The sequence below is a fragment of the Melospiza georgiana genome, chromosome 2 (genome assembly GCF_028018845.1).
Source record: "Melospiza georgiana isolate bMelGeo1 chromosome 2, bMelGeo1.pri, whole genome shotgun sequence".
Taxonomy (NCBI): domain Eukaryota; kingdom Metazoa; phylum Chordata; class Aves; order Passeriformes; family Passerellidae; genus Melospiza; species Melospiza georgiana.
Genome location: NC_080431.1, coordinates 21,588,701 through 21,602,591, shown reverse-complemented (window position 1 = coordinate 21,602,591; position 13,891 = coordinate 21,588,701). Strand labels below are relative to the sequence as shown.

General features: G+C 40.3%; 1 protein-coding gene across 1 annotated transcript in view; it reads left to right on the top strand.

Moving 5' to 3' along the window:
* SLC9A2 (solute carrier family 9 member A2) overlaps positions 1-13,891 on the top strand; it is a 33,781-nt gene that overhangs the window by 14,511 nt on the left and 5,379 nt on the right. Inside the window, exons 4-10 of the mRNA XM_058045780.1 lie at positions 3,798-4,015; positions 5,384-5,586; positions 8,157-8,246; positions 9,530-9,600; positions 11,016-11,177; positions 11,760-11,856; positions 12,756-12,887. Of these exons, the coding sequence (XP_057901763.1) occupies positions 3,798-4,015; positions 5,384-5,586; positions 8,157-8,246; positions 9,530-9,600; positions 11,016-11,177; positions 11,760-11,856; positions 12,756-12,887 (973 nt within the window). The remainder of the gene's footprint in view (positions 1-3,797; positions 4,016-5,383; positions 5,587-8,156; positions 8,247-9,529; positions 9,601-11,015; positions 11,178-11,759; positions 11,857-12,755; positions 12,888-13,891) is intronic.

Genomic DNA, 13,891 nt, shown 5'->3' with positions numbered 1-13,891 from the left:
CAAACATTGAAACTACTGTAAATTTAGTAGGTCAAGGAAACTTGAGGATTGAACCCAGTGGCCTAGTTTATTGCAGTCCTGACAGAAACTGTACTGTTTATACAGTGAGACTTTTATTCTTCAGAAGTACAGAATGTTTCAGGTTAATTGCAATGAAGTGCTTTTCCCTTCCCCTTTTTGACCAAGGTAACTACTCTGGTCACAGAATTGGAAGCCAGAATTAATGTATGTGGGTAAAAAATGTAAAATAAAACACATCTAAGCTTTGGCTTTGATCATTGTGACAGTAAAAATTTAGTTTGTGAAGAATTTATTATAATAATGTATATAAAACCTTGCATAAAGACATTGATTTTATACTAAATTTTAACACTGTATCCCCACACAATTTTCAAATGAAGGAGACTTCAACATTTTTTTCTCATGTAAATAAATACTCTAAAGAGATACCTGATTCCAAGTGAGCAGTGATTAGGTATGGAATATTACTTATCTGAAGAGTAACAAATTGTTTGCAGCTCTATTTCTTGTAGCATTGAACCAACTCTTCTGTTGCTTGACACTAATTGAATGAATGCAAAATGTGACTGAAAATAAGAGTGTTGTCCCTTTAAATTCTAGTGGGTAAGCGTGGTAGGTGTTTTAAGTTACAGCTTGCAAGGATTCTGATTAATCTGGTGACAGATTCTTATCTTAGACATCCATTTACAGTGTCTCCATTACCTCAGGTTCCAAAAACAAACCATGTCCGGAGCGTGATTCCCTGCTCCCTATGCTGCAGGGCTTTCCTAAATTACTATAATCATGAAAACGATTTATTTTAAGAAGGTAATAAACAGTGCTGTGTGTTTCGTTGTGCCTTTGATGCAGACCTGACAGTCCTAATGCTTCAGGGCACGAAGCTGCTGCTTTGGGACTCTGAAATGACAGTGGACCTAGGAATGGCTGTTTTCCAGCCCACCCACTGCCTTCTTTGCACTCGCTGCCCCTGCTCTTGCCAGCTCCAGTGAGTGCCATCGGCGGGAGCAGCCGGGCTGCAGCAGACTGGCTACCCTTGTGCAGGCGAGGAGTGTGCACACAGGAGAGCTGTCACAGCCCAGCCACAGCTGATGTCTTTGTGGCTGTGGCAGTGCAGTGAGGAGCTGGTCTGAGAACGAGGCTTTTGGCAGGTCAAAGTGTTAAGTGGATTTGAGAAGACTTGTGCATGTACTTTTGTGGTTGATCATCAGAACAGTGTACAAACTGAGGAACCCAGGAGTGTTTGAAGGCTTCTGGGCTTGAGTGCATGTCCCGACCAAGGTGCTGCTTCTTGTCAGGACAAAATCTATGTGTGTGCCAGGTCCTCTCCCACTTTATTGCTCAGGCACATGATATGGGATCTGTTGTAAGTCCCCAGTCTGGGTAACTGTAAGATCAGAAGAAGAAGGAAAGCTGTGAAAAGCATCATCAGTTTGTCAGTATTGGCACCTCTGTTATCCTAACCATGTGCTCAAACTAGAAATGTTACCTTAACCACTGAGTGTTTCAGAGACAAAGCTTGCATGCTTATGAAATCTACATTATATCTTCCACAGTGTACCCTGTGTAGACAGGATGAGCTCTGCTTCCCTGGCAGCATGCTAGCTGTGGACCACATAGGATATTTCTGTTCAGGACTCTGGTGAAATCAGCTGACAGTGAGGAGAGGGCTGACAATTATTTCAGTACAACATATAGATGGGGGTCTGGGATAGCCTTAGTGAGGCTTTCTTCCTCCTGAGACTTGGACTTTGCTTAGGGATGGAGTTAGTCTTTGCATGTCAATGGGCATTTATTTTGTGCTCACTAGATCCTTCTCCATCACCAAGTACAGGTGGGCAAAAGTGCAGGGTGAAGGGCAGAGTGGGTGCTCTGTTCTGCCTGTATTTGTAAGCCACTATCTGCCCCATCAGACTGTGTCTGTCCCCATATCACATCATTATCCTTGGGTTTACTTCACTTTGATGTATATTCAGGGTCTCTGCTGCTTGGGAGAGGTCAACAGAGTACAGTGTGTCCTCTCCCAGTGTCCACATGTCCTCCCAGACTTGTCCTTCAGAATTATTGTTGCCCAGCCACTTTGGGGCTGTAGATGTGGTTCAATGTAAGAGAATGAAACTTCTGGACAAAACTAACTTTAATTAGTTTTTAATTAATTCAAGAGAAATGTGTTCAGAATCTGCCAGTGACTACAACCTGAGCTGCTGCTACAGATTCCTTATTGCAAAATGCAAAGGAAGTTCACTGTATGGAGGTCCTTTTGAGGTTACTGCTGCTTCTGGGATTCCTCCCGCTTTGCAATTTTTTTTTTAAATCCCTTATTTAGAAGAAAGAACCCAGGCATGCTCATATTGTCATGTGTTCATAATGTCAGTGAGGTTTTTTTGAGCTCTGTCCCAGTCTGCCTTCCCATTTACATTCACATTCAGAGGTGTTTGGTTCAGAGTGATTCAGAGATGGGGCCTTTGGCTTAGAGGCAGGACATGCTTAGCAGAAGAGTTTCTGCAGTGAAATCTCCACAAGATTTGGGAGATTTCAACAGAAATTTTCAGAGATGCTAGCAAACCTGCCCTCCTGCCCCATGAGAGAGAGAAGTGTAGAGATTTCAGCATGAAGAAATATCCCCCATGTTAGCAAATACTTATATCTGAAAACCCAGTGTAACTGGAATAAATAACCCTAGATTAGTTGGCTGTATTCAGAAAGACAATGTAATTACATCTCTCTTTCCTAGTTTAGATTTAGTGTGCTAAAATATTTTAGCACAAACTTTGATGGGTTTGACTGAGAACCCATACATGGATGTTTTTCACTGGGAAATCAGAGCAGATGTTGTTGCCCTAGACAGTAGAACCAGGAATGACAGCTGTTTCACAATGTATATTGCCTTAGTTGTCCTCCCTGATAATTATTAGTGAGCTCAGACTGTCTTTCCCTACACTGAGACACCACCTTGGAGTTATCCTCCAGCCAGCTCTGCTAACTACCCTTAAACCTGTAAATGTGTAGCTGAGTGGTCCTCAGCCATCCCTGTACTGTGGGCAGCCACACTGAGCAAGTGATGTACAACCAGTAATGTTTTTCCCCAGGATTAACAAACTCTGCTAATACAAAAATAGACTTGTGGATGCATTTGCAGTAAGCCCTTTCTTTTCTCTCATGTATCAGCTGAGATGCCCATTTCACTCATTTGTAGACGCTTTAAATGTGCAGCAGCAGCAGTGTTATTTCTGCTGATATTTTTCTCAGCCCTATATGCAGGCAGAGCAGGTCTCAACTGGTGAAGGATGACAAATTGTCTGTAGCCTTGCTGCTTACTTTGCTTGGAAAGAGGAGCTGGCTACTGTCACTGCCACTGAGGTTGGACAGCTGCTGGTAGGGAAGAAGTCCTGCCCTGCCCCAGGATATGCAGTTTCCACCCTGTCTGATGTCCCTCAGCAGCAAGAGATGCAGCAACTCCTGTTTTCCAAGGCTGTCCCTGTCTCTCCTCATCTTTGCCCCTTTCAAAACAGAGTTGGAGTGACCCCTGCACAAATCATGTGCAGTTTGTATGTGAAAAAACTCTCCGTGCACTGATGTCTGCTCAGAAAACTTCCCATTGCAGAACAAAAAAATAAATCATGCCCAAAATTGAAGTCTGTAAATTTGAGATTGGGTATGGAATAAGTTATGCTTTGCATTTTAAAGAGAACTAGGGAAAACGAATAATATTATATAGATATAAGAGAGGCTAAAAAAAAATAAGGCAAATGAAATATGGGATAATGTTTGCCTTTCAGGATTACAGCTTGTGCCATGACCATGAATAAATATGTGGAGGAAAATGTTTCTCAGAAATCCTATACAACGATAAAATATTTCATGAAGATGCTGAGCAGTGTCAGTGAGACTTTAATCTTCATCTTCATGGGTGTGTCTACAGTTGGGAAGAACCATGAGTGGAACTGGGCCTTTGTTAGCTTCACCCTCCTCTTCTGTTTAATCTGGAGGGCACTGGGTAAGCAAGTCTCTGACTATGGGTCAGTATTCTTTGCAAGTGAAGTGTTTTATTTCTTGTCAAGTAGAAATTGCCAAAAATTAGACAGAGACCAATCAGTTTGTGGAATGGTTTTTGTATTAGTAACATGCCCTATATCACAGGGTCAGCTTCCACGTTTCCCTAAAATGGAACATAAAAATCAGTTTTGCCTTGATCTTACTTACCTAAAGTGAGAAGCAGTCTGCCTGTTTATCACAATACATGTATTTAAGTAAACTTTTATTTACAAATGAGCAAATTTTGGTAAAAATAATTAGCAATCATTCAGGAATTAAAAAGGTTGTGGGGCTTTTGTTTTGCTTCTTTGTTTGTTTGTGGGATTTTTTTGCTTTGTTTTTGTTTTGTTTATAATTTAAGTTTACTAGCTTTGGGATTTTCACAGTCATTGACAAGAGTAGTATCAAACCAGGAAATGCTGTAATTGAAGTGTAAAGAAAAACTCCTGTAAGAAAATGATCCCTCCTGAATTTAAAGCACTACTCTTTTTCTTTTACCTAGAGAGCTAAGTGCAGGGCAGGCTGGTAGGTCTTGAATCTGCTCCTCTCCCCAGCTTCATCCCTAATGATTCAGTCCCTGCATGTGTAAAGGTGCATCATGCTCTAATCCAGCTCCCAAGTCTCCTTCCAGAGCAGAAACCTGGACTATTTTCCTACTGCACCTGCAACCCCACAATCAATATGCTGAATCAATATGCTGAAAAGCAGCCAAACACCCTGATTGCCGCCCAGCTCTTGCCCCCCATGCTTGCTCCCTTCACCTGCTTTTATTCCTTTACTCCAGTCACCCCTGGAACCTTTTTCCAAGGTACACCAGCATGCACTGGTGTCCTGTCCCCCCCTCCCCAGTCCTGCATCCTTCATGTCTGTGTGAGTAAAATTGAGTGAACAGGCGTTTGCAGGGTTCAAAGCACAGATTGATGGTGGAGACAAACCAGTTTTCAAAATCACCTCAAATGCAGTTAATAAAGCAATTAGGAGTCTTGGTCTCTACTGGCACAGAGAATTATTGCTGCTTTAGAGGTGTAGTCTAGCAGGTAGCTGTCTTGTGGAGATCTGTTAGCTGCTTCAGGTCCTAAATCCAGCTGACTGGAGGTGTTTAGCTCACTAAATATGTTCAAAATGATGTTCCTAAGGCTTTTTAATTTAATATTATGGTACTTCAAGCTGCTAAGTAATGTTTCATTTCTTCAATAATATATGTTGAAGAAGCAAATAAAAAGTAAGAAGCAAATAGAAGTTTTTTTAAACAAATACTAGCATCATGGGCTAGCTCTGAAGTTCCCTTTTTTCCCCCCATCCTCTCTGTATTTCTGTTTTTTTCCCTCAGGTGTTTTTGTTCTGACTCAGATCATTAATGTATTCCGGACAATACCTCTCACTTTCAAGGACCAATTTATTATTGCCTATGGAGGTCTCCGAGGAGCAATTTGTTTTTCACTTGTATTTCTGCTTCCTCCTGCTGTGTTTCCCAGGAAGAAATTGTTCATCACTGCTGTTATCGTGGTGATATTCTTTACTGTTTTCATTCAGGTAATACCTTTCTCCTGCTGAACTTCTTCTTTCTCAGACATGTTGTAAATAAGTACCTCTAATGGGTAGAAAATGAAATTTTCTAACTTAATTACTGTAAGGAACATACTTGAAGGTACTTGCTATAGTCATAGTGGAAAAAATGCTGTGCATACCACAGGCAGGTAGCAAAAGTATGCCAGATATTAAGTCCTTATGCTAACATGCAAGTATTACTAAGTATTTAAGACTAGTGAGGTTGGAGTAGAGACAGAAGATAATCTGGGCACAGCTTCAGCAGTAATTCCTTTTCCTAGAATGTTTAAATTGGTGTGTTCACCCAGCAGTTCAGTGTTGGACATAGTGCACAGTGAGCTAATGACAGTGAGGGCCCAGGCAGGTGAACTGGAGTCTGGGTGTTAGGAAGTGGTGCTGCAAACCAGCTGGACAGCCCTAGAAAAGCACCAGGTGTGTGTTGGGACATGAAGAACTTGCTTCTGATGATCACCTGGCCATGGAGACCTCGTCAAGGATGAGCAAGAGACTGAAACCTGCAAAATGTACAGGAGGCCAAGCCCATCAGATAAACATATCAGACTGGTCATTTTCCAGAGCAGTGAGAGAGATGTGAGTGGCTATTAATGAAATTTCAGGTCTGTGGGAAAAAAAGTAGAATTTTGTTACTCTGCCTTTTACATGGAAAAAGATGGTGTGGGAAGCAAGCATCTGTGCTCATGCTTGGGCAAAGGGGCAAGGTGGAGGTCAGGTAGTTGACTTCAGCTGTGAAAACTAATTTTGAAGGACAGAATAGTTTAAAATATGGAGATAAATGGTATCTGCTGTGAGATGCAACATGATTATCAAAGAAAAACCTGGTATCATTCTTTCATAAGGCAGTTTATTTTCCAGAGTAATCTCATTTAACTGAACTATTGTAAAATCTTTGGGGAGGGGGCTACAGAGGAGATTGTTTGTGTAACTATTCATTAAACTGAGGTTTAGATTGACATAAGGATGACTGTAAAATGAATGAAGAAGGAGCTCGCAGTTCCTCCTCTAAATGGAAATAGAAGCAAATTGTCCTTTGGGTCAGAAAGGATCTCTGGGGGTCTCCAGTCCAACCCTGTGTTCAAAGCAAGGCAACCCTCAAGTCAGATCATGTTCCTCAGGGCCATGTCAAACTGAATTCTGAATATATTGATGGATGGAGATACCCCAGCTTCTCTGGGCACCTGTTCAAGTGTTCAACCTCCCTGGCCAGATAATAGGCTGATGAGATATTATTAAAGGAATTCCTCAAGGATAAGTTAATACTCTTGTTAACTGACCATGGCACATAGATGTAGGAGTTTTTGTTGCTGATATTTCTTGATGACAGATTTTGAAAAGTGTTCTCAGGGTGACAGTAAGATAGAGTATACTGTAGAAAGAATTGAGGGCCAATTTGAGAGGAACAGAATGAAATTGAACAGTAATGTGGGCAAATGTGTTCTCGGCAAGGACTTTCTTACTAGGAATTTCTCTTGTGAAATGGGAACTTTTGATTTGGAAAAAAATACGAAGGGAAAAAGATGCAGGTGTACTAGTTGAGTTGGCAATGGGGTAGATTTTAAGTCAGTGATACAGTGGGGACAGAAGAGAGGCAAATGTGATCTTAGGACACACTGAGACAGGTATTTCCATTAGAGCATAGTGGCACGCTCTGGAGTGATCGGGGGACTGGTAAGCCTGTCATGGGAAAGGACACCAGGATTCCTTGGCCTTAGCAAGATGAAGGAGAAGAGGGACTATAATTACTGTTTATATGAGGGAGTGAACACTGTTTAAACTAAAAAGACAAATGTTGGCACAAGAACAAAGTGGTACACAGTGACCATGATGCAATTAAGAAACAGCTTTCTAATTATCAGAACAATAAGATTCAAGATGAGTGTTCCATTATGAGCAATGGGGCAAAGAAACCTAACTACTTTTAAAATAAAGCTCGACTCATTTACGAAAAGAAATGTGACCTGGGTGTCTGGGATAGCAGGGACTGATTTCAACACCACAGGAGATTCATTCCTCTCCCCTGTGCCAGTGTGTCTGTACAAGTAAACAAATTATCTTAATTCTTCCACAAATATTTGTTGAAAACCATTATATCATTGAGGGAATAGCCAAAACTTTTTGTTCTTTCTCTGAGAATGGTCAGGAAAGGATACATATTTACAAAAAACCATAGTTTCATGATCTTAGATATCCATAATAGTACTGCTTACATATCTTTGAATACCTATTTTGGATGTAAGTACTAAAAAGGAGGACTTTACGTGTTCATTTTGAAATTATAGGGAATCAGTTTATTTATCCATGTTTTTCTAACACATAACAAAACTAAAAGAAAAAGTTTAAAATTACTGTGGATGGGATAGGTGATCTAATACTTTCTGTTAGGTTGACCCTCTTGGTGCTCTCAGTTCTGGGGTGCCCCTCTCTTCTTCCTGTTGCATTAATGGAGTCTGAGCTGACAAGGACTTCATAGTGCAAAACCTGCTAATCAAAGGAATGAATTCACTTTTATAATTATTGTGTTCTATTTTCCTTCACAGGGAATAACAATTCGCCCACTCGTGGAGTTTCTTGATGTCAAAAGGTCAAATAAAAAGCAGCCTGCTGTCAGTGAAGAGATTTATAACAGGGTATGTTGCAGCTTCAGTATCATAGGTGAAACCCTTGTGTAGATGAAATTCCTAGTCACGTTCAGACAGACTAGCATTCAGCATCAGTATTATGGAGAGGATGTACTAGATTTCTTTTGGATAGCTGTTCTAAGCACAATAATTGTAAAGCTTATATTTAACTTTTGGCAATTGCACAAATTATTGTTACATATCCTTATTTTGGAATCTCTCACTTTCTTAATTGTCCAGATCTAGAAGTAAATTAACTTTCTGTAGTTTATTTCGCACATGAGATACATGTTATTTTATAATTTGGCTACATCAGGAAACCTTTGGCTTGATTTAATTACATTATAGTGCATTTGATTTAATATAATTAAACAAATACAAACTTCTCTTAAACACACTCTTAAACTTACTAAATCTTACACCATCAGCCTTTTTATGGATATATGTTTGGTACATGTGTCTCCAATTGCTGCAGATTATTAGCCATGCATCTTCTTGAATGTATTTCTCCTTGCAGCATACCTGAGGCAAGTGGTTTGAAATTTCAAAAGGGAGGAAAAGTGAGGGCCACATTTGGGAAGGAAGCCAATCTAGGCATCTAAAGGTCTCTCCTTTTAGAGCTTATCCTTTGGACATGTCTATCAGGGTTTTTCCCTGGGACTGAGAGACCCCTATGATGGTTCCTGAATTAAAAGCAAACATGCTGCCTCTGGGATCAAGTGAGACCTTAGCTGAACTAGTTCAGTTTTTCCTAATTGATAATGGACTCAGGAAGTGCATGTTTCTAATATTAGGTGGGCAGGATGCTTTAAGATGATACAAATTCCTAAAATAGATCTCAGAACCTATTGCTGGCTCTCAGTTCTGTCTGTGCATCCTAGGGGCTGGTGCTGATGTAGGGAGCTTCTGTCCACTGAGATTCTCTTCTCCAAAAGTCATTCTTGCCTCACTGTCAGGCCTGGGGAAGTTCCAGCCATAGCAGCAAGTGGTTAGGGAATTTCAAGTAAGTGAAAATATAGAAAAACCCTTTAGTTTCAGGCAGGAGCTGAGCAAGATTGACACTGAGGAAATTAGCAACTAACTTCTGTCCTGTTGTGAGCTAAGGAAGATTCAGGGGGAAAAAAACAGATTCTGTCTTTGAGCTTGGTTTGAACTGCTTTGGTAGGACTGAAGCATTGTCCTGAGTTGTGACTAGATGTTTCTGTTTTAAAGTACGTTGGCAACCAATAAGGTCTAAGGACAAGGCAAGTGATGTCTATAAGTTTATGTAATGAACCAATGTTTTCCTTTAGTTCTTTGACCATGTGAAGACTGGAATTGAAGATGTGTGTGGACACTGGGGTCACAACTTTTGGAGAGATAAGTAAGAATGGCATTTGAAACTCTTTATTATACAGGAGAGACTGAAATGGCTCTGCAGCAACAAACAAAGGCTGTTGGGCATCAAATTTCATTTTCAGCATTTATTCTTGAAAGCATATGGTTGTTTTTAGAACATGTGGGTTTCAAAGGGAAAGTAGCAAAACAATGTCGTTTACAAAACCGCAAGCAAGTAGAACAGAATCTCCAGCTGGGAAGAAAGGCAGCCCTCTGATCCCAGGGTGAAGGATGGTCTCTTCTGAGGGTGCATGATTCTGACTGTTGCAGAGCATTTCCTCTGTGTCTGCTGAGCCTTTTTTCCCACCCAGCTGTCCTCCTGCAAGCTGTATTTCTTAGGGCAGTTAAGTGATGGGTTAGTTTCCTATTTGATTGTAAACATACAAAAGGTAGTGGATTTCCTCTAGAATGATCCAGCAGCTGGCATGAGAAACATGAGAGGTCCTCACTGCAGGCCGCTCTTGATGGTTTTCCTTAAGACTTAGTTAAGAAGATTACCCCTGGCAATACCTGAATAATTCATATTTTTACTTTATCTGTTGAATCATCATCATCATATGGTTGGATCTAATTCCTTTCACATCCGAATTCTTTAGACCCAAAGCATGGGCACTGCTCACCACCCTCTAGTCTCTGCTCCAAGAATTTAAGTGTTTTATATAAAGAGAGAATAGCACCAGCAGGAATGGCTGAGGAGAGCTGTCACCAAGTGACTTGGGGATGACACAGTGAGGATGCTTTCCTGATGGATGCATGACATGGGGGCAGCTTTTCTTTACTTAGCTTGGTTCTCCTCCAGTCTATGTGAGATCTTTAATGAAAAGATTGCAGAGCTAAGGAGAGTCCCACCTCTTCATGACCTTCACACCCAAATTCAAGAATAATTTCAGAATGTCTGGAGGGCAAAATATTTTCTGACAAACAAAATCAACACCAGCTGTAATCAATATTTTTTCACTAAGCATCCAAGAGGGTGCAGTTGCTTTAGAGAAAGGAACAACTTCTAAAGTTTTACAAAAGCAGGCTAAAATTTCAAAGAAAAAGCAGTTGATGCAAATCTTGGCCTTTTATTTGTTATTACAGTAAATATTTAATGTTCTATTTGACTTGATGAAAACAGAGAATTAAAAATAATATTTTCTAATAACAGAATACCTAAACGTCTTAAGTTGCTTCTAGGGTGACTGCCCATTAACATATTAACCTATCTAACCTATTAAGGGTATCTATCTGAAGTAAAGTTGACCCTTTCTTAAGTTACTCAGCATTAAGTTGTTAACATGAACAGACACATTCCCAGACAATAAAATCCTTTAAAATTTCATTAACTGCAATATATTGGCTTTCCTTAACTATGCACAGTAAGAATTAACTGGTTGGGCTGGTTTGCCTCATGTACAGGTTTAAAAAGTTTGACAATAAGTATCTGCGAAGACTTCTAATCCGTGAGAACCAGCCCAAATCCAGCATTGTTTCCTTGTACAAGAAGCTGGAGATCAAGCATGCCATAGAGATGGCAGAGAGTGGGATGATAAGCAAGGTGCCATCATCGGTGTCTCTCAGGTAAGCAAGCCATGCCAGCACGGCCAAGCAGCTCAGCTGGGTCACATAATTTATCTCAGACCTGGGCTGCAGGCAGGATAAGCACTTTGGCTTAGGGTACTTTGTGCCCTAATGTCACCAGAACAGCGAGGGGGTGTGAAACAAGAGCCTTTTGCCTATACCTTCAGGTGAAGGGCTGTGTTCTGTGGGACGATGCTGGGACAGCTGCTCACTGGCACATCCATCTGCCCTGTACAGCAGAGGTGGGCTTGGACACGTGCCTGCCTGCCTGCCTGCCTGCCTGCCTGCCTGCTGAGAACAGCTACAAGGGAAGCCTGAGGGGCATTTTCAATAGTACCTAAATACAGTGGACAAATTACTGTAATTTTTATCACATTTTACATCTTACCACAGATTCAAATTAAATCAGGATTTCCTTTCTACATGTTAGGTTTTCACCTATTACTCAGTTGTTTTGAAATGTTGTATCCACCTCTAACAAAGGAAATAATTCAAATATCACTCCTGACCATAAAAATAAAAACATTCTCTCTCTCTCTCCCTCTCCCCTATTTTCCTTTTTTTTTTTTTATTCTGCCACAGTGACTATCATGAAGCAAAGATAAAGCCCCTTTCTCCCACTGAAATGGAAAACATGCGGGAAATATTAACAAAGAATCTCTACCAAATACGACACCGAGTAAGGATGAACTTTTGCCTACATAAATATCCCACTGCTCTTGTAATATACTGATTATCTTCTTAACACATCTTTGAGCTGGTGCATCTGCTCTATCATATAATAACAAATAATGCTCTTATTTAACTCTGTTGCCTTGAATCCATATCCTGTCATATGTACAGGAGCATATTCACATTCCTCTGTGTAAATACTTACTTGATCTTGTACTATTTATAAGGCTTAATGTTTTTTGTCTTATTACCTCTGAGGCAACCACAGTATTAAAGTAGGATCATAGGTGCAAATTCAACCCAACATTGTCTACTTGTATCAGTATATTGGTCACTTCATGATATGGGATTAGATTTCCTATTTGCCTCCAGTTGTAAAATTGTTTGTATTAAGAGCAGAGATGATGAACTGGAAAAATAGTGAAATAAAAGCAAAAGGACATTTCATATTAGTCCTCCTGTGGCTAAGTAGTTTGAATGCCTGAGCCCTTGGAAAACATTCAAAAATTGAGCAAGCTTCAGCTTGCTGGAGGTAAAAATGACTTCCCTCTAGGGGACTCATCACTTTCAAATATGTGTCCTCTGCTGACATACTGACCAAGCTACTCCAGTGTGGGGGTAAACATGGTATTAAGCCAGCTTCTTCCATTTTGTCTTTCATTATAAAGATCAGCAGGTTAAAAAAATGAACCAAAACCAACAAAAAACCCAGGTGGCTGTGAAGCAGATTAATAAAAATATTCTCCGCATAATTATTGTTCTTGTTCTTAATCATCTGCAGAACAGTCCTATTCACTAGGATTTATGATGCTTATTAAAGCAAAAAACCTGTTTTTTCCTGTTCATGTAGTCTACCACATTTGACATCAAGCTTTCCAGGCTGTGATCACTGCTTTTCCATTTCAGACAATGTCCTACAACCGACATAGCCTGGCTGCAGATGCAAGTGAGAAGCAGGCCAAAGAAATTCTGATCCGTCGCCGGCACAGCCTTCGGGAGAGCCTGAGGAAAACCAACAGTCTCTCAAGGGAGAGACCGGTACTTGCAGTTTCTGGTGTTTTTTGGGGTTTTTTTGGTCTGTTTGGGTTTTTTTAAATTTTTATCGAAAGCTGCTCTTTGTAGCTAACTGTCATGCAGAAAAAGCAATCATCTGACATGCAGGGAAAAATCCTGAATTTGGAAGACAACTGCACATGTAGTATCACACACCTTGAGTTGCACTTAATTTGCATTGAGCCCCTTAATTTTCATTGACACCTTCAGCAAGGCTTCAGGCTTGTAGAATGTGATGTAGGAGTGGGATCTGCTGCCATAATTTTACCTCAGAGAAGCTGGACAGGTTCTGTACACGATGTAGGCATGATCAGTATTCTCCATTAGTATTTTGATGAAGTGTGGATGATTAAAGGTTAAAAATGACTTTGAGATAGAAAAGCTACTTACAATAAGCTCCAAAATATAGGAGAGGACTTTGATCACATCAGTCAGAGCAAGCTCTTAATTTGAAGAATATTGTATGCTCTTTAGTATTCATAAAATGTAGTCAGGCCTTCAGATTTTGACACTGGTTAGGAAAACTGCTTCCACTTACAAGGATTGCTGTGGCATGATAATATTTGGCTCTCTGAGGCAATCCTGCAGTTGTAAACTTCCAACCATATTGGAATGGAGCGCACTAATTATGATCCTTTGGCTCATATCAGATACCAAGGAAATTAGCCATCCTGTGAATATGTATTTTCATGTTACGGGAGTATTTAGTGACTGTTGTCTTCATTGATACAGTTGTCCTTCAGCAGTTGAGGCTGGAATAATTTCTCCAAAAGGATGATAATGTCTCATAGGTGATCATTTCCAGAGCTACTGTGGTGTTAGTTATGACAACAAGACTGCTCCTGAATGATTTTTTTTTCTCCTCAACCACAGTTACATATATCTTTTTCATACAATTAAATTATTTACTGTGTGAGGAGTATAGTGAGGAGACTCAGCAGGACTTTTGGGGCAGGGAAAGAAAAAAAGGATGTGTGATAACTTTTTAA